Source organism: Mobula hypostoma, chromosome 2, assembly GCF_963921235.1.
Source record: "Mobula hypostoma chromosome 2, sMobHyp1.1, whole genome shotgun sequence".
NCBI lineage: Eukaryota > Metazoa > Chordata > Chondrichthyes > Myliobatiformes > Myliobatidae > Mobula > Mobula hypostoma.
Genome location: NC_086098.1, coordinates 102,090,143 through 102,111,613, shown reverse-complemented (window position 1 = coordinate 102,111,613; position 21,471 = coordinate 102,090,143). Strand labels below are relative to the sequence as shown.

Sequence of the window (21,471 nt, the reverse complement as noted above, 5' to 3'; positions counted from 1 at the left end):
CAAATTACGGTATTGCTTTGCACTGTTGTAACCGTATGTTATAATTATGTGGTTTTTGTCAGTTTTAGTCTTGGTCTGTCTTGTGTTTCTGTGATATCATACTGGAGGAACATTGTATCATTTCTTAATGCATGCACTACTAAATGACAATAAACGAGGACTGAGTGCCCTCATAATCTAAAAGAAAATTTACCTTGATCTGTTCAAATTCTTCAGCTTTAGATATTAAAGCAAATATGTCTGCCTCAGTCTTATGAGCATCGAACAGTTCATTAAAAGTCTGCAAATGAAATGTAAACAGTTGTAAGGCATTTTATGTTGATACTTTAAGATCTGGTCATCATAGAACATGCAAATAATAGCGACAAGATTCGTGATTCAGCAGCAAAACATTAAAAAAAAACTTGATATTTGGAGAGATTGTGTGAAGGATGCTAAATTTCCTTGCTAGATATCACTTTCCACTGGATTTAGGATTGTATCACTGAAAAATATAAGGATGGAATCAAAATGATTTTCCATATGTTCGAGCTTTACCTAGCTGGCCCCTAGGCATACACTGTGTTTTAATGACCATTGTATTTATCTTTGCTCGTATAGCAGAAACATAGCAGCCTCACCAACACCATTATGAATTCATTAACCTGTGTGAGAGTTGAAGTGTCAGATCTCTGAGTTAGCAACAACTACCACACTAAATTTAAAATGGAACACTTTAGTTACACTGCTTAAAGAAATAATGTGTCTGAGCACCCCATAATTTGGCTTGCAACCTGTCATTAAATTTCACCTGGTTTTGTTTCATTACTGAAAATCTAGTTAAGTTTTTCAAGGTATCCACTTGTAAGAGACACATTAGTTACATATACAAGTGTGCCAGAATGTTTTGAAACAGAATGCAGTGTGATTCCGATAACCATTTCAAGTGTTTGTTGAGCCAGATACATGAACATCTTCTGAGGGACGGCAGGCCACTTATCACCTTGTCCAGTCTTGCCCTTACTAGTAAAAGGATTAAAAAAAAGTTAAAGGGGACTACAGAATTTTCAAAAGACAGGTTTATTGATAGGCCTGGGCTCAAAGATTTCTCCAGTCTTGTTCCAGATTGCGCTGAAGACAAAAATTATTTCAGAATGAATATAGTAATTAAAAGTGTATAGAAGGAAATGAAAGCTGTAAGAAATCAAAAGATGTAACATCTACAAAAACAAGAATATGCTATTATCTCGCTAGGTCAGGGGTTCCCAACCTTTTTTATGTCATGTACCAATACCATTAAGCAAGGGGTCTGCGGATCCCAAGTCAGGGACCCTTGTTATAGATAAATGGCAAAGTGTTCAGATATAATTTTTATTATGTGGGAATAATAATGTTTCATCCTCTGCTTAATCAATAATTAATTCAAAAATCTCTTCTGCTAGATGTATTGTATGCTTGTACAGAAAAAGTTGAATCCCATGACAATAAATATTTTCCAAAATTATTAAATCACACAGGCAGGTAGTGTAGCAAACATTTGAAATTCATACCTCAATGGTATTATATTGAATATAGTAATGACTGGCAGTTCGACCAAGATCTGTAATTGAAAAATAACCAGTTCTCTCTTCAAAGCGGACCATCCTGGCTTTGTCCAATTTTCGACCAGCCTCAATGACAAGTTCTCGTCTGTATTTTTCCAGTCCAGGGTCCATCTGATTAAGGAGTATTAACGAACAACGTAAGAACAGTAAAGAATGTTTCTAAGCAAACATTAAAACAAACTTTATTATTGTACCTTCATCCTAAAATTTAAGTCAGGAAATTAGTTTTTCAATGTGTCTTTCCTATAACCATATTTAGAATTCATTACTTCTTCCATTATAATTAAATTAAATGGGGACTCAAGTCAACTGAAACAACGCATCTATTTAAATGACACATTGAGCATTTAACTACTAAATGCAAGTTCATAGTACTTTCATTATAACTGTTAAAAACAATGTCAAGGAACCATAATCAGCTATAATATGATGATCCTACATAACATGGACTTAGTTTTGTGGATCACTAGCATTGATGTTCATTCAATAAACTTAAAAGACGTGTGATCAGTAAAATACTTAAAGACAAACTAATATTAGTTTGTTCTAAACGAAGGAGTAGAATACTCAAGGAGGCTCTAATTTTATTTGATTTTTACCTGGTAGGCTTTGTAGTTGATCCCGTAGGCTATTGAGTTTGCTCTAGCCCGCACATACAGATAAGTATAGCTCAGCCATTTCACTGCTTCTTCTACATTAGTTACTGTTCCTAAAGCTATCTGGAAAGACAAATAAGACCAGATTTATTTCAATTTCAGTCAAGGCTTCAAAACAACAGGTGAAATGATGATTTTCAATGTGTCATTTTGATAGCAACTTTTATGTAACCAACATAGTACTTCATTATTCATGCTTTTGTCAATGAAATGCCACAGGTCCAGAAGCTTGATCCTGTGGCATAGATGCATGCATTACAACCTGACTTTTCTTACTGCATTTCATCACACACTCAATTCCACTAGCCTCCAACATGCAATTAATTATCTCTCTTTTGAAGTAAGTGAATCAGGAAGCTCTCTTTTATATAAGAAAGGTCTATGCACCTACTGATATTCTTTAGAACGGATTCCCCTAATCAACAAATCTCTTGATGACATCGTTGTTGTCCGCAGAATCATGGATGGTGTTGTAGTGGCATACAGAGACAGATCATCTGGTTGAATGATGTTGTAACAACAAATTGCACTTAATGTCAGCAAAACTAAAAAAGTGATTGTGGATTGTGGAAAGGAAGTCAGGTAAATGAGTACCACTTCTCATATAAGTGATGGAAAGTTCCTGGGTGGCAACATCCCAGAGGATCTATCTGGCTCAAGCACACAGATGCGACCTTGAAAAGGCATAGGTCTCAACTTTTTTTTTTGAAGTTTAAGGAGATTCAACATGTCATCAAAGACTGACAAACTTCTAGAGATGTACAGTGGAAATAATCCAGCCTGAAATGGGAACTCTAATGCACTGGCTACAGAAATTGGTGAACTTAGCTAGTGCCACCACATGTACAACTCTCTCCATCATCAAACACATTTGCAAGAGGTAAAGTTTCAGGAAGGTGGCAGTCAACATTTAAGACTCCATTCTCATTGCAGCCATCAGGCAGAAGGCACAGGAGCCTAAAGGCCCATTCCTCAAGGTTTAACAGCTTCTTCATCACTGCTCTTTAACCAACCTGAAAAACACTAATTCAACCTCGGATTACATTTTCATCAACTTGCACTGATGTCCTAATACTTTTTTTAATGAATAAGTTAGGTTTAATTGTGATAATTTAGATTTATGTAATCTATGCTCATTATGTTTGTAATGTGCTGTGCTGCTACTACAAAAGCCAAATTTCATTGCACTTATACTGTGAGTATTCTTATGGCAAGAAACTTGAACCTGCAGTCTTCACATTCTACTCACTGCCTCCAGATCCTGTTGCCCATTTACACCAGGGATTAATTAAAAATTAACAATTAATCTATGAAACTGAACGTTGTTATGATGTGGGAAGAAATTGGAGCCCCCAGTGCATATCCATTTGAACACTGGAGAATGGGTAAGTTTCACATGAAGAGCACTGGAGATCAAGATTGAAATATGCTGTTTCTTTTTAATTCACTGCAACTAATATTCAAATATAGGAAAATAATAGGGCTACTTTTGAATCTGCATGCAGAACATTCAACATAATGGCATAGTATATGTTTAATGAATGGCTGGGCTGTAGTCCATATTCAAGTGTCAGCTTGGTAAAATAGCTGACACTTGAATAGCTATTCAGTGTCAGAATGAATACATTCAGGTAGCATGGGCCTCCACTTAAGGCCAAACTAGAAAACAGTTAAAACTAGAAATGGTATGCTAGCCTTCAATGCAAGAGGATTTGATAAAAGGAGTCACAATATCTTCTATAGATAAGCATAACCTGGGTAAATCTCATCAGTTGTTGTATGTATCTTTGCTCTTATGTACTTGATGAAGAATGGTTTTCACAATGGAAGAAGTGCAAGGAAAATTTATAAACTAATTTCTGAGGGTATAACCCAAGAACAATTAATCAACCATGCTTATACTCAATGGAATGCAAAAAGATGAGGGGGAATCTCATAGAAACCTATAAAACCAACACGACTGGATAAATTACAAGGAGGATACTCCTGATTAGCAGGAGGATTCCAGAACCAGGGATCATAGTATCAGGGTACAGATTTTGCCACTTTTAATTGATATCGTTGAAATGTCTTCTCCCAAAGGGCAGTGAATCTGTGAAATTTCCTACCACAGAAGGCAGCTTTAAGGGCTGAATAGCTTATTTCTAAGCCAATTTTCTATGTTTCTGTGATTAAGCTTCCAGACTGAAAGGAGCTATTTCACAAAATGATCGCTCATGGTTTTCCTAATCTAGAGAAGTCCACAATGTGAACTCTGAATGCAATACACTGAATTGAAAGTGGTACCCCTTAAGCAAAAGTGACTGCAAGGTGAGATTATAGAGGTCCTTCAAATTTGGAAAGATTTTTGAAGAGTGAATATAGAGAGAATATTTACACTTGTGAGGAAGATCATAATTAGAGGATAGTAATATAAAATATTTATGAAGGAATCCAAATGAGCATTAGAAGAAACTTCCCAACATTTTTTGGGAAAGAGTGTGCAACTCACTTTCATAGGACTGGTTCTAGCAGATAGCATGGATTCATTTAAAAGGAGAGTGAACAAACTCGAGGGAAACAGATCATTATGCTGATAGAGTAAAGCATAACTACTGTCATGAACTGGTTGGTCGAATGTACATCCTGTACAATCCAATGAATTACAAAAATAATCAAAATATCTCTTTAAGTATAGCAGTAAGCCATTATCTTGAATTTACAGTCCAAGTGATATAGGTATTTTCAAAGTTCCAGTGAGTAGTGAATTCCAGGATTTTGACTCAATGACAAAAAATAAAGTTTTCATAAGATAAAAAGATGGAATGGTAAAGAGAAAGACAAAAATGACCTGCATGGAGTCTTCCTGGCTCACAGAAACCTTTTTTTAAAACAAGCCCACAGTTGGTGATTGCTGCTGAGATTGTCCTAAGTAACCTCTCTCACCTATTACAACCTGATTATGAGTTTGCCTAAAAAAGCTTCATCATATACAAAACATAAGAACCTTGAAATGTGATATGAGCAATGGCCTCCAAAATAGATGCACTTTGTAATTTCTACAATTTTTCCAAGACATCCCAATTTACAGTACAAAACCTTTGTATACTGTTCATAGAAACATTGAAAAAAAATGGAGAAATTAGCATTAACTGGTACATAAAACATAAAAATTAAATTAACAATGCAGAAATAAACAATGATTAAACAACAGAGATTAACAATGCAATGATAAACTGTCAAACATGGCATGAAGTTGCTCCACTAAATAGTATTGAATTTATATTTTTTAATGCAAAATATAATATGCATTATTGAGTGGAGCCAGTTTCAGGTAAAAAGCAAAAACGTTAATCAATTCTTACTTTATGTTTGTTTCTACAATTTAGATTTACAATGTGTGCAATTTTCTTTATATCTCTGGTGCTTAAAGGTTATTTTGGTGCAGGGCTTCAATTCCAGGCAATAAAAGTTCTACATAGTAATTTTAAACTAAATTCACACCCCATTTTCCACCTCATAAATTGTTATTTTTATTTCATGCAAAGGATGAGGGTGTTTCTGACAGGGCTAACATTTAATGTCCATCCCTAATAACTCTAGACATGATCGAAGGAGACTTCAGCTTGTACTACAACAGTCTATGTGGAAAGAAGTATTCCCAGTGTACAGCTAAATAGTGATTCAAATAGCAAATTTCAGGATTTTTGACTTAATGACAAAGAGTAGATATAACCATATAACAACTACAGCACGGAAACAAGCCATCTCGGCCCTTCTAGTCCATGCCAAACTCTTACTCTCACCTAGTCTCACCGACCTGCACTCAGTCCATAACCCTCCATTCCTTTCCTGTGCATTTATCTATCCAATTTAACTTTAAATGACAACATCGAACCTGCCTCAACCACTTCTGCTGGAAGCTTGTTCCACACAGCTACCACTCTCTGAGTAAAGAAGTTCCCCCTCATGTTACCTCTAAACTTTTGCCCTTCAACTCTCAACTCATGTCCTCTTGTTTGAATTTTCCCCCACTCTCAATGGAAAAAGCCTATCCACGTCAACTCTATCTATCCCCCTCATAACTAAATACCTCTATCAAGTCCCCCCTCAAACTTCTACGCTCTGAAGAATAAAGACCGAACTTGAAAAAGATTGGTTGACGTTTCGGGCCGGAACCCTTCGTCAGGTCCTGACGAAGGGTTCAGGCCCGAAACGTCGACCGATCTTTTCCACGGATGCTGCCTGACCTGCTGAGTTCCTCCAGCGTGTTGTGAGTGTTGCTTTGACCCCAGCATCTGCAGATTATTTTGTGCTAAAGATCTAACTTGTTCAATCTTTCTCTGTAAAGAGATGAAACCCAGGTAACATTCTAGTAAATCTTCTCTGTACTCACTCAAATTTGTTGGCATCTTTCCTATAATTCGGTGACCAGAACTGTACACAATACTCCAAATTTGGCCTCACCAATGCCTTATACAATTTCAACATTACATCCCAACTCCTATACTCAATGCTCTGATTTATAAAGGCCAGCATACCAAAAGCTTTCTTCCCCACCCTATCCACATGAGATTCCACATTCAGGGAACTATGCCCCATTATTCCTATATCCCTCCGTTCTACTGCATTCTTCAATGCCCTACCCATTTACCATGTATGTCCTATTTTGATTAGTCCTACCACAATGTAGCACCTCATATTTATCAGCATTAAACTCCATCTGCCATCTTTCAGCCCACTCTTCTAAGTTGTATAAATCTCTCTGCAAGCTTTGAAAACCTACTTCATTATCCACAACTCCACCTATCTTAGTATCATCTGCAGACTTACTAATCCAATTTACCACCCCATCATTCAGATCATTAATATATATGACAAACAACATTGGACCCAGTACAGATCCCTGAGGCAAACCACTAGACACCGTCCTCCAATCTGACACACAGATATACACCACGACTCTCTGGCGTCTCCCATCTAGCCACTGCTAAATCCATTTTAAACCTTCCCATCTAACCTTCCATGTGGAACCTTGTCAAAGGCCTTACTGAAGTCCATATAGACAACATCCACCGCTTTACCCTCAACTTTCCTAGTAACCTCATCTAAAAATTCATTAAGATTTGTTAAACATGATCTTCCACGCACAAAGCCATGTTGACTGTTCCTAATCAGACCCTGTGTATCCAAATAATTATATATACCATCTCTAAGAATACTTCCCATCAATTTACCCACCACTGACGTCAAACTCACAGACCGATAATTGCTAGGTTTACTCTTAGAACCCTTTTAAAACAATGGAACAACGTGAGCAATACGCCAATCCTCTGGCACCATCCCCGTTTCTAATGACATTTGAAATATTTCTGTCAGAGCCCCTGCTCTTTCCACACTAACTTCCCTCAAGGTCCTAGGGAATATCCTGTCCGGACCCGGAGACTTACCCACTTTTATATTCCTTAAAAGCACCAGTACTTCCTCTTCTTTAATCATCATACTTTCCATAACTACCCTTCTTGTTTCCTTTACCTTATACAATTCAATATCCTTCTCCTTATTGAATACCGAAGAAAAAAAATTATTCAAAATCTCCCCCATCTCTTTTGGCTCCCCACATAGCCATCCACTCTGATTCCCTAAGGGACCAATTTTATCCATCACTATCCTTTTGTTATTAATATAACTGTAGAAACCCTTTGGACTTATTTTCATCTTACTTGCCAAAGCAGCCTCATATCTTCTTTTAGTTTTTCTAATTTCTTTAAGATTCATTTTACATTCTTTATATTCCTCGAGCACTTCATTTACCCCAAGCTGCCTATATTTATTGTAGATCCCTCTCTTTTTCTGAACCAAATTTCCAATATCCCTTGAAAACCATGGCTCTCTCAAACTTTTAACCTTTCCTTTCAATCTAACAGGAACATAAAGATCTTGTACCCTCAAAATTTCACCTTTAAATGACCTCCATTTCTCTATTACATCTTTCCTATAAAACAAATTGTTCCAAACCACTCCTAAATCCTTTCGCATCTCCTCAAAGTTAGCCTTTCTCCAATCAAAAATCTCAACCCTGGGTCCAGTCCTATCCTTCTCCATAATTATACTGAAACTAATGGTATTGTGATCACTGGACCCGAAGTGCTCCCCAACACATACCTTCATCACCTGCCCTATCTCATTCCCTAACAGGAGATCCAACACTGCTCCTTCTCTAGTTAAACTCTATGTACTGCTGCAAAAAACTATCTTGCACACATTTTACAAACTCCAAACCATCCAGCTCTTTTACAGAATGGGCTTCCCAGTCAATTTGTGGAAAATTTAGATCTCCCACAATCACAGCCTTGTGCTTACTGCAAATATCTGCTATCTCCTTATAAATTTGCTCCTCGCAAATATCTGCTATCTCCTTACAAATTTGCTCCTCACAAATATCTGCTATCTCCTTACAAATTTGCTCCTCTATTTGCAAATCAGGATTAGATGCGACTTGCAGGGAATTGCTGATTCCAAATGCCCAGTACCCTTGTCTTTCCAGATGATGGAGGCAAAAGAGTTGGGTCGTGGTATCAAAGTAGTCTTGGCAAATTGTTCCAGTATATGTGTGATGGGAAAAGAATATTGAGGGATGCCAGATGTGGATAAGGTATCAATGAAGCAGGTTCCTTTAGCCTGGATAATATTGTTTCTTGAGTATCGGAGGTGCTCTCACTTTGACTAGAACTTAGAACACTAGTAGAAAATATTCCATCACAGCTTGTGCCTTGAAACTATTAAAATGACTGAAAATCTCAGCTGGCCAATTATTATTTTAGGAAGTCAGGTCTTACTGTAGTACATCCAGTCTTCATCTTGTTCCACTCAGCCAGACCAATAGCCCTGTGGTCAGCTCTGAGCCTCAGAAGGATAGGGTGAAGTTAGGCCGAGAAATAACCGTAGGGCACTCGATAGTTAGGGGGACAGATAAGAGGTTCTGCAGCAGCAAAAGAAGCACCAGGATTGTGTGTTGCCTCCTGAGTGCTAGGGTCCAGGATGTCTCTGAAGGAATATTCTTGAGGGGGAAGGTGAGCACCCAGAGGTTGTGGTACATTTTGGTACCAATGACATAGGCATGGGAGTGGTAGAGGTCCTGCACAGTAAGTTGAGAAGTTAGGAAGGAGGATGTAGAGCAGAACCTCCAAGGTGGTAATCTCCAGATTACTCCCAGTGCTAGGGGAGGTCGGAACAGGAAGATAGCACAGATGAATGAGTGACTGAGAAGCTGGTGCAGGGGGCAGGGCTTCAAGATCTTGGATCATTGGAACCGTTTCTGGAGAAAGGGTGACCTGTACAAGTGGGACTGATTGCACCTGAACTGGAGGGGAACCAATATCCTGGGAGGGAAGCTTGCTAATGATTCTGTGGAGGGTTTAAACTAAATTTGCAGGGGGGTGGGAACCCAGGTGAAGAGGCAGAGGATGGATGATTGGTGCACAAGTAAAGATAGCCTGTAGGGAGTTTGTGAGGAAGGATAGACAGATGATAGAGTAAAGATACACTCAGCCAGATGGTTTGAGATGTGTCTATTTTAATGCAAGGAGTATCAAAAACAAGGCAGATGAACATAGAGCATAGATCAATATTCTTCATGACGTTGTGGCCATTACAGAGACTTGGATGTCTTGGGGGCATGAATGGCTGCTGAGTGTGCTGGGCTTTAGATAGTTCAAGATGGACGGGGAGGGAGGCAAAAGAGGTGGAGGTGTGGCATTGCTAATCAGGGAGGAAGTTATGGAGGGATTGTCTACTGAGTCAGTGTGGGTGGAAGTCAAAAACAGAAAGGGGGCAATAATTCGACTGGGGTTATTTTTATAGACCCTCCCCCCACAAATAGTAACAGAGTCACTGAGGAGCAGATAGGGATGCAGATTCTGGAACGGTACAATAATAATAGGGCTGTTGCGATGGGTAATTTTAACTTTCCTAATATTGACTGGCATCTCCTTAGAACAAGGGGTTTGGATGATGTGGAGTTTGTTAGGTGTGTTCAGGAAGATTTCCTGACGCAGATAAGCCAACTTGAGGAGAGGTTGTACTTGATCTAGTATTGGGAAATGAACCTGGTCAGGTGTCAGATCTCTCGGTGGGAGAGTATTTTGGAGGTAGTGATCATAACTCTATCTTCTTTACCATAGCGCTGGAGAGGGATAGGAGCTGACAACTTGGGAACACATTTAATGAATGAATGAATGAATTCACTTTATAACCTTCACATACATGAGCAGTAAAAATCTTCATGTTGCGTTTCCGTCTGAATGTGCAATGTGCAATTTATAGTAATTTATAATAAACAGTATGTACAACAGGACAGTCAATATAACATAGAAATACAATCGTATCAGCATGAATTAATCAGCCTGATCGCCTAGTGGAAGAATCTGTCCCGGAGCCTGTTGGTCATGGCTTTAATGGTGCGGTACTGTTTCCTGGATGATAGCAGCTGGAACAGTTCGTAGTTGTAGTTGTAGTCATTCTCACGTAAGCATCCTTCTTCTCCAGATGTGCAAGGATGGTGTGTAGAGTTGTGGTTATTGCATCATCTGTTGATCATTGTGTTGGTAGGTGAATTGTAGAGGGTCCAATGTGGGTGGTAGCATGTTGCAGTTGTAATCCTTGACCAGCCTTTCAAAGCATTTGCTTATTATTGAGGTGAGTGCGACAGGACCTCAGTCATTCAAACATGTTACTTTGGTCTTTTTAGCTACAGGAACAATGATGGATATTTTGAAGCAGGAGGGCACTCTGCACTGGGAGAGGGAGAGATTACAAATGTCTGTATACACATCTGCCAGTTGTGTTGCACACATCCTGAGTACCTGCCCTGGGATGCCATCTGGTCCAGCAGCCTTTTGACTGTCCACTCGTTGCAAAACCCTGCGTATTTCAGCCACAGAGATGACCATGGTGCAGGTTGCTTTGGCAGTTCTCCTCGGGGGCTCAGTGTTGGCGACATTGAACAGAGCGTAAAAAAGATTTAGTTCTTCTGGGAGAGAGGCAGCAATTTTGGCAGCACCACTGCATTTAGCTTTTAAGTCAGTGATGGTTGTGCAGAGCTTGCCATAAGCTGCATGTGTTGTTGGTGGAGAGTTGTGTCTAGATCTTGTCCCTGTATTGTCGTTCCACTGCTTTGATGACTTTGCATAGACCGTAGCTGCATTTCTCGAGTTCCTGTTGGTTACTGGCGGCGTAAGCTCTGTCTTGCATGGTAAGTGCAGCATGCATGGAAATGTTGATCCAGGGTTTCTGATTTGGATAGACCCTGACCAATTCTTGGGGGACAATGTCCTTGATGCACTTCCGGATGAAGCCCGTGACCCCTTTTATGAACTCGGAGAAACCTTCATCACGAAAGACACTCCAGTTGATGTCATCAAAGAAGTCCTGTAGCATGGAGATCGATTGGTTGGACCAAGAGTGGACAGTTTTAACTATAGCTGCCTCTTGTTTCAGCTTCTGCCTGTACATGGGCAGAAGCAAGATGGGAAGCAGGAAATATGATACTATTCAACAGAAACTTAGGAGCATAGATTGACAGCAGATATTCACAGGGAAACATATGGCAGAAAGGTGGCAAATGTTCAGAGAATGTTTGCATGGCATTCTGCATAGGTATCTTCCATTGAGGCAGGAAAAGAATGGTGGCATAAAGGAATCACGGTGTACTAACAATGTAGAAAATCTAGCTTGTGAAAGGTTTAAGAAACTAGGTACTGGCAGAGCTCTAGAAAATTACAAGATTGCCAGGAAGAAGTTTAAGAATGAAATTAGGAAAGCCAAAAGGGGTCATGAAGGCAGCCTTGGCAAGCAGGATTAAGGAAGGGCATTCTACAAGGATATGAAGAGCAAAAGGATGACTGTGAGAACAGGACCAATCACGTGCGATATGAAAACGTGTGCATGAAATCGGAGGAGGTGGCGGAGGTACTTAATGAATACTTTGGTGCAGTATTCACCAGGAAAAAGGACCTTGGCAATTGTGGGGATGACTTACAGCAGACTGAAATGCTTGGGCATACAGACATTAAGAAAGAGGATGTACTGGAGCTGTTGAAAGATATTGGGTCGCTGGGTCCGGACAAGATATACCGCAGGCTACTGTGGGAAGTGAGGGAGGAGATTGCTGAGATTCTGATGATGATCTTTGCATCATCAATGGGGACAGGAGAAGTGCCAGAGAAGTGGAAGGTTGTAAATATTGTTCTCTTGTTCAATAAAGAAAGTAGAGATAACACAGGAAATTATAGACCAGTGAGTATTACTTCAGTGGTGGGCAAGTTGTTGCAGAAGATACTGAAAGGCAGAATTCAGGAACATTTGGAGAGACATAATCTGATTAGAGATAGTCAGCATGGCTTTGCCAAGAGCTGGTCGTGTTTTTCAAGTCTGACTGAATTCTTTGAGGATGTAACGAAACACATTGATGAAAGCAGAGCAGTGGATGTAGTGTATATGGATTTCAGTAAGACATTTGATAAGGTTCCCCATGCAAGACTCATTCAGAAAGTAAGGAGGCATGGGACCTTGTTTTGTGCAGAATTGGCTTGCCCACAGAAGGCAAAGGATGGTTGTAGATAGTTCATATTCTGCATGGAGGTCGGTGACCAGTGGTGTTCTGAAGGGATCTGTTCTGGGACCTTCCCTTTTTGTGATTTTTATAAATGACCTGGATGAGGAAGTAGAAGTTAGGATTATTAAGTTTGCTGATGACACAAAAGTTGGGGTGTTGTGGATAGTCTGGAGGGTTGTCAGAGGTCACAATGGGAGATTGATAGAATGCAGAACTGGGCTGAGAGGTGGCAGATGGAGTTCAACCCAGATAAATATGAAGTGGTTCATTTTGGTAGTCCAGATTTGAAGACAGAATGTAATATTAATGGTAAGACTCTTGGCAGTGTGGAGAATCAGACAGATCTTGATGTCTGTGTCCATAGGACACTCAAAGATGCTGTGCAGCTCAACAGTGTTGTTAAGAGGTATATGGTGTCTTGGCCTTCATCATTTGTGGGATTGATTTCAAGAGCTGTGAGGTAATGTTACAGCAATGAGACCTTAGTTAAACTCCACTTTGAGTACTGAGTTCAGTTCTGGTCACCTCATTACAGGAAGGATGTGGATACTATAGAGAGAATGCAAAGGAGATTTACAAGAATGTTGCCCGGATTGGAGAGCGTGCCTTATGAGAATAGGTTGTGTGAACCTGGCCTTTTCTCCCTGGAACGACAGAAGAAGAGGGGTGACCTGATAGAAGTGTATAAGATGATGAGAGGCATTGATTATGTGGATAGCCAGAGGCTTTTTCCCAGGGCTGAAATGGCTAATGAGAGGGGGCACAGTTTTAAAGTGCTTGGAAGTAGGTACAGAGGAGATGTTGGGGTAAGTTTTCACACAGAGAGTGGGGGTTCATGGAATGCACTGCCAGCGATGGTGGGAGAGGTGGATACAATAGGGTCTTTTAAGAGATTCTTAGATAGGTACATGGAGCTTAGAAAAATAGAGGGCTATGTGGTAGGGAAATTATAGGCAGTTTTTAGAGTAGGTTACATGGTTGGCACAACATTGTGGGCCGAAGGGCCTTTAATATGCTGTAGATTTCTATGTTCTATGTTGTTCTTTCCACATTATTTATGTGGTAGAGTCAGTTAAAATTTTGGTTAATGCTGACATCTACTGCAGCTATAAACAGAACTGAACAAAGTATAATTTTCAACAGACCCCAAGGTTGGGTCACCAAGGAAGCAGCAAAAGGTAGCAAGCCTTCAGTCTTAGAGTTGTTCAGAGTAGAAACAAGTCCTTTGGTCAACTACATCTTTGTCACTAGTGGTTCCTATCTACACTAATCCAATTTACCTGCATTAGCTTCAATTTTTCTATGCCTCAGATGTCACTGTTGATAAGAAATCTTACAGAAATAGATTGTCCTTATACAATTAACTTTGATGAACAATGCCCTCCTGGAATTACGTTTTTCCTCTTTGTCTAAAAGTGAATCTCAAGGTCATATCCGGTGATATAAACATACTTTGATAATATATTTACTATGAAACCATTTGGATCTACGCTGCAATGAGGTGAGATCTTAAGTGATTCAGACAGAGCTGAAGGTGCACCTGACTGAGCAAGTTGCCACATGGTAACAATATTACATGCTGTTTCTATCACTCTGTTAATTAATGAGTGCAGTGAAAAAAATAATAATTTGACCACAGGAAATAGGAGTAGATTTAGGCCAATTGGTCCATTGAGCCTGTCCCACCAATGCATCATGGTAAATCTCTCTCAACCTCATTCTCCTGCTTTCTCCCTGTAACCTTTGAAACCCTTACTCATCAAGTACCTATCAAAATATGCTTTAAATATACCCAATGACTTGGCACCCACAGCCATCTAATAGTCAAATTGAGATTATCAGTTACTTTGCTTAGTTGATAACACGCACAAAAAAAAAATTGCCCCAGTGTCAGGAAGGGCAAGACGAGGGAACACAAATTAATCCTCATAGGGGGATCAGATGTAGAGAGTGAGTATTTCAAATTCCTGGGTGTCAATATTTCTGAGGGCCTAACCAGAACACAACATACTGATGCAGCTATAAAGAAAACAAGACGGTAGCTTTACTTCATTAGGAGTTTCAGATTTAGTTTGTCAACTAAAACACTCAAAACCTTCTACATATGTACCGTGAAGAGCATTCTGACTGGCTGCATTGCCATCTGGCATGGTGTGGTGGGGGAGGGGCTACCGCACAAGATCAAAGTAAGTCGCAGAAACTTGTAAAGATAATGAGCTCTATCATGGGTACCAGCCTCCATAGTATCCAAGATATCTTCAAGGAGCGGTGCTTTAGGAAGATGGTGTCCATCATTGAGGACCCCCACCACCCAGAACATGTCCTTTTCACATTGGGAAGAAGGTACAGAAGCCTGAAGGCACACACTCAGTGATTCAGGTACAGTCTCTTCCCCTCTGTCATCTGATTTCTAAATGGACACTGAACCTATGACCAATTCCTCACTATATTTTATTTCTGCTATTTTGCACTACAGGTTTCTCCCGCCATCCAAAGGTAGAGCGTTCCTATGAAACTGTTCGTAAGCTGGAATGTCATAAAGTGAAGAAGCAATTACCATTTATTTATATGGAAAATATTCGTGAGCGTTCGCAGACCCAAAAATAACCTACCAAATCATGCCAAATAACACATAAAACCTAAAATAACAGTAACATATAGTAAGAGCAGGAATGATATGATAAATACACAGCCTATATAAAGTAGAAATACTTTTCTACAATCATTGCCGCACTGTCCACTATAGTGAAAATCTCACGCAAGCGCTCTCAGCAGAAACACGGCACAAGCGCTCTCGGCAGAAACACTCTCTCCAGTAACCTTTAAGCTATGAAGCTGCCAAATCATACCAAATAACGCATAAAAATACACAGCCCATATAAAGTAGAAATAATGTATGTACAGTGTAGTATCACTTACCGGAATCGGGAAGACAGCGCTGAGCACACTGATGATGGTGTGTTAGGCTGAGTCGTCAGAGACTGGTGTGTTGCAGTGGTCCCCAACCTCCAGGCCGCCAACCGATACCAATCCGCGAAGCATGCAGGGATGCAGCAGTAGCTGGGACGCACCCAGCACATCTTTAAGAAAAAAGCTGAAATAAACAAGCTAATTAATTAGGTGCCGCCCGGCACATAAATGTTGGCCCAGTCCAAATCGCCTCTGATCTGGGCCGACATTTATGTGCCGGATGGCACCTAATTAATTAGCTTGTTTATTTCGGCTTTTTTCTTAACGATGTGCTGGGTGTGTCCCAGCTACCACTGCATGTTTCGCAGCCCGGTATCGGTCCGTGGCCCGGAGGTTGGGGTGGTGGGACACTGGGGTGTCATCTCATCGTCGTCTGTTTCCATCAGGGCAGGCAGGTCATCTTCTTCTATGTCTGCTTGTCTCGATATTGAAGTTCGAGGTTCATCGTCTGCTGTGGCTGATGTGGAAGGCTTGAAAAACGACAATATGCTTGACTGCTTAGCCTCGCGCATTTTCTATCATATAGTTCTTTGTAAGCACTCAAACCATCCTGCAAATATGCCCTAAAGCTATGCACGCTTTCAAACTTAAAGTCGTACTTTTCTACAATTACTGCAGCAAAAATCTCACGCAGTGGCTTCACATTCAGTTCCTGGACGACTTCACTTCCGGTCCATGCGCTGCTGCATTCGGTTTCGATTGTTATCCTTTCCTCTTTCAATTGCATCAGCTCTTTTTCTCTCAGCTCTTGGTCATGGGATGCCAAAACCTCTTCAACATCATCTTCATCAACTTCCACAAGCCGAACTCACTTTGTCCTTACTTCGTTCACCACGATCGAAACTCTTAATTATGTCCAGCTTTATGCTAAGTGTAACACCTTTACTAGCTCTTTTAGGCTTTTCCGTTACCTTAGAACTCATCTTGCTAATGGATGCTCAAAATAAATCGAGATAAAGCACAGATGCTCACAGGCACATGTTTAAGCGATGCCAGGGGAGGAGCTTGGCTGCTCAGGGCGCACACCGCCTTTCCTCGCTCGCTGTTTTTTATCGCGTGCTGCCTTTTACTGGTAACAGTGAAAACACCTTCTGTTAGTGAAAACAGGTAACTAATGAAGGTCTTTCGTAACAGCAAGGTTTCGTAAAGCGAATGTTCGAAAAGCGGGGGACACCTGCACTTATTTTAACTTAACTATTTAATAGGTGTGTATGTATATGCATAAATGTAATCCAGTTTTTTTTTGTCTCTATATTTATTTATCATGCACTGCTGCCGTAAAGTTAACAAATTTCATGACATATGCTGGTGATATTAAATCTGTTTCTGATTCTGAATCTATAACAATGTTAGTGAAGCAACATGAATTTTATAATGACAAGAAAAGCAAATCTTTTTTTTGACAAAGACTTGTAAAAATGTTGGACTAAAAACTCTTTCAAGCTAGACACAATTGCTCTGGTCAAGATGGCGCCTGCATACAACATTGCTTTGGTCGACGTCTTCTGGATAGATCATGAAATTTTATGTTTCACATCTTTTATGTTTTTTTTTGTGTTGGATGTGATTCTGGAACTGTTGAAGCCTGTGATTTGCTGTTTGGAGATCGTTTGCGTGTTTCAGCACTCTGCAGTCTCCAAGAGGATTCCAGAGGCAGAAGCAGCGAACTTCATGGCTGGCAGACTGAGGGACAGGGCACAAACTGATGTTCGACTCCATTTCACTGACGAAAGCTTCCATTGTTTGCTGATTAAAGCAACAAGGGAGATTGAAACATTCAGGCAAATGTGAAAGTTTGGAGATCTTATGGGCGTTCCAGCACTCTGCAATCTTCAAGAGGATACTGGGAAACAGAGACAGTGTGCGCAAAGCTCGTGGCGGGCAGTCTGTGGGGCAGTAGGCAAGCTGTTGTTTTGACTCTATTCCAATGAATAAAGCTTCCATTGTATGCCGATTAAAGCGACTAGGTAGATTGAAACATCGAGGCTAATGCGGAAAGTGAGCGCCAGCTGTCTTTTAAAAACGCAAACAACAGGGATTCTGCAGATGCTGGAAATTCAAGCAAGGGTCTTGGCCTGAAACATCGACTGTACCTCTTCCTAGAGATGCTGCCTGGCCTGCTGCGTTCACTAGCAACTTTGATGTGTGTTGCCAGCTGTCTTTTGATCATTCTGCTAATGGAGAGGGGACAGCCTGCTGCAGTGCCCAGAGAATGTTACCAGGTTTTCTGCATTTTGGAAATGGACTTGGATTATGGACTTCTTTCTTCACAGTCCAAAAGCTTATTATATTCTGGGTTTTACGCCTAATCTTTCTCGTTTTTTTTGTGCAGGAGGGATTTAGGGGTCGATGAGCCTATTCCGCTTCTCAATTTCCTTCCTAACTCCCTGTAGTCTGTTTTCAGGACCTCCTCTCTTTTCCTGCCCATGTTGTTGATACCAATATGTACCACAACCTCTGGCTGTTCTCCTTCCCACTTCAGGATATCATGGATATGATCAGAAACATCCTGGACCCTGGACCCTGGCACCTGGGAGGCAAACTACCATCTGTGTTTCTTACCTGCATCCACAGAATCGCCTGTTTGACCCAACACTGCTGTCATCCTCTTCCTTTCCCTACCCTCCTGAGCCACAGGGCCGGACAGGAGTACTCTGTAGCATCTGACTCTTGCCATTCCCTCTCCTGTTACCCACTTAGCTGTCTCACAAGGCCCCGGTGTGACTACCTGTCTATAGCTCCTCTCTATCACCTCCTCACTCTCCCTGAACAGACCGCCTTAACAAACTTATCAACCTGTGTAGTCAGTTTTATGGAGCTATGAACTTGGAACCCAAGATCTCTCTGCTCAGCAACACTGAGGAACTTGTGCTTAGCAGTGTACTATCTTCTTGCATTTGTCCTACCAAGGTGCAAATACCTCAGATTTCTCTGCCATTTCTCTGTCCATATCTGCAAATGATCTATATTGCGCTGTATTCTTAGCTAATCATCTACACCATCCACAACTCAACCAATCTTGGTATCTTCCTCAATCTCACTAACACACTTTATTTATATTTTACATACTATATTTTCGTCCAGGTTACTTATATCCATTACAAACAGTGGAGCTCCCAGCACAGATACCTGTGGAACTCCACTAATTGCACATCTCCAGCTCGAATAAGTCCCTTCAATCACTACCCTTTGTCTTCTATGCGCAAGCCAGTTCTGAAATCAAGCAGCCAATTTGCCGCGGACCCTCTGCATCTTAATCATCTAAAGCCTCCTATGAGGGACTTTCTCAAATGTCTTACTAAAATCTATGTAGACAACATCTACTGCCCTACCCTCATCAATCTCTCTCATAACCTTGTCAAAAAACTCAATCAAGTTGGTGAGCCATGACCTGTCACGCACAAAGCCATGTTGGCTCTGCCTAATTAGGCCATGGGTTTCCAAATGCTCATATGTTCTATCCCGAAGAATTTTCTTCGGTCATTTCCCTACATCTGACATTAGACTCATCTGGCTATCGTTCCCAGGATTTTCCTTTGTTCCCTTCTTAAATAGAGGTACAACATTAGCCACTCACTAGTCCTCCGGGACCTTGCTTTTGGCGAGAGAGGACATGAAGATAGTGGTCAAGGGCCCAGCAATCGCATCTCTTGCCTCCTTCAATAACCTGGGGTAAATCCAAGCAGGCCCTGCGGAATATTCAACTTTAATACTCATTGGGAGGCCGAACACTTCTACCTCCTTGACCTCTAAACTCCCTGACGTATTTATACACGCAGCACTCATCTCCTGGTTCTCCGTATCTTTTTCCTTGGTAAACACTGAAGCGAAGTACCTCACTCACATTTTCTGTATCCAGGCAAATGTTTCCCCCCTTTATTGTTGAGTGGTCTCACCGTCTCTCTAGTGATTCCCTTGCTCTAAACGTATGTATAGAATGCTTTGGGATTAACCTTAATCTTACTTGCCGAGGTCTTTTCATGGCCCCTCCTGGCCTTCCTAATTACCTTCGTTAGTTCTTTTCTAGCTTCATTATACTCGTCATGTGCTTCATTTGATCCTAACCTCTGATGATTTACATACTTTTCCTTTTGCCTCTTGACTAAATTCATCACCTCTCTGGACATCCAAGGTTCTCTCATCTTTCCATCCCCATCCTTCCTTCTAACAGGAACATATCTTTCCTATACTCTCTGTAATTAATCTTTAAACACCTTCCACATGTCTGATGTGGACTTACCAGAGAAAAGGTTTTCCCAATTAACACTTTTAGTTCTTGCCCAATGCCCTCGTAATTTGTCCTACTCCAATTTAAAATTCTCCCACAAGGGCCATACCTATCCTTATCTATAGCTATCCTGAAAGTTAAGGCATTCTAGTCACTGTTCCCTGACTGTTCACCCACTGAAGGTTCAGTCATCTGGCCAGGCTCACTATCCAACATCAGGTCCAGTACGGCCTCTCTTCTCATTGGACTGTCCACATATTGATTTAAGAAACCTTCTTGGATACACGTAACGAATTCTGCCCCATCTGAACCCCTTGTACTAAGAAAGTCCCAGTTTATATTAGGGAAGTTGAAATCCCCCATGACAACAACCCTATTATTTTTTACACATTTCCTTAATCGAATTACATATCTGTTCCCCAAAGTCCTGGTGGCCACTGATATGTCTGTAGAACAATCCTAGCAGTGTGATTACACCCTTCCTATTCCTGAGTTCTACCCAAATGGACACAGTATCTGACCCCCTTTATTATGTCTCCACTTAATACAGCTGTAATATTGTCTCAAACACTAGGAATTCTGCAAATGCTGGAAATTCAAGCAACACACATCAAAGTTGCTGGTGAATGCAGCAGGCCAGGCAGCATCTCTAGGAAGAGGTACAGTCGACGTTTCAGGCCGAGACTCTTCGTCCTGATGAAGGGTCTCGGCCTGAAACGTCGACTGTACCTCTTCCTAGAGACGCTGCCTGTAATACTGTCTCTTGATTATTAGTGCAGCATACGCCCCCCACTCCTTTACTTTTTCTAAAACTTCAAAAACGTGGCACATTAATCGCCCATTCCTGCCCCTTTCTCCACCAAGTTTCAGTAATAGCTACAATATGAAAGTTTAGAATCAAAATCAGAATCAGAATCAGGTTTATTATCACCGGCCTGTGATGTGAAATTTGGTAACTTAGCAGCATCAGTTCAATGCAATACATGATCTAGAAGAGAGAAAAAAAATAAACAAGTAAATCAATTACAGTATATGCATATTGAATAGATAAAAAATGTGCAAAAAAAAGAAAAACTGTATATTAAAAAAGTGAGGTAGTGTCCAAAGATTCAATGTCCATTTAGCAATCGGATGGCAGAAGGGAAGAAGCTATTCCTGAATTCCTGAGTGTGTGCCTTCAGGCTTCTGTACCTCCTACCTGATAGTAACAGTGAGAAAAGAGCATGCCCTGGGTGCTGGAGGTCCTTAATAATGGACACTGCCTTTCTGAGACACCATTCCTTGAAGATGTCCTGGGTACTTTGTAGGTTAGTGCGCAAAATGGAGCTGACTAAATTTACAACCCTCTGCAGCTTCTTTCGGTCCTGTGCAGTAGCACCCCCCGCCCCCACCACACCAGACAGTGATGCAGCCTGTCGGAGTGCTCTCCACGGTACATCT

At 40.8% G+C, this 21,471-nt stretch overlaps 1 protein-coding gene across 1 annotated transcript in view; it reads right to left on the bottom strand.

The window, feature by feature from the left end:
- The window catches only part of ascc3 (activating signal cointegrator 1 complex subunit 3), a 399,975-nt gene that overhangs the window by 184,506 nt on the left and 193,998 nt on the right, over window positions 1-21,471 (bottom strand). The window contains exons 17-19 of the mRNA XM_063040308.1: window positions 2,183-2,302; window positions 1,530-1,694; window positions 194-280 (exon numbers count right to left, since the gene is read on the bottom strand). Coding sequence (XP_062896378.1) covers window positions 194-280; window positions 1,530-1,694; window positions 2,183-2,302 — 372 coding nt within the window. The remainder of the gene's footprint in view (window positions 1-193; window positions 281-1,529; window positions 1,695-2,182; window positions 2,303-21,471) is intronic.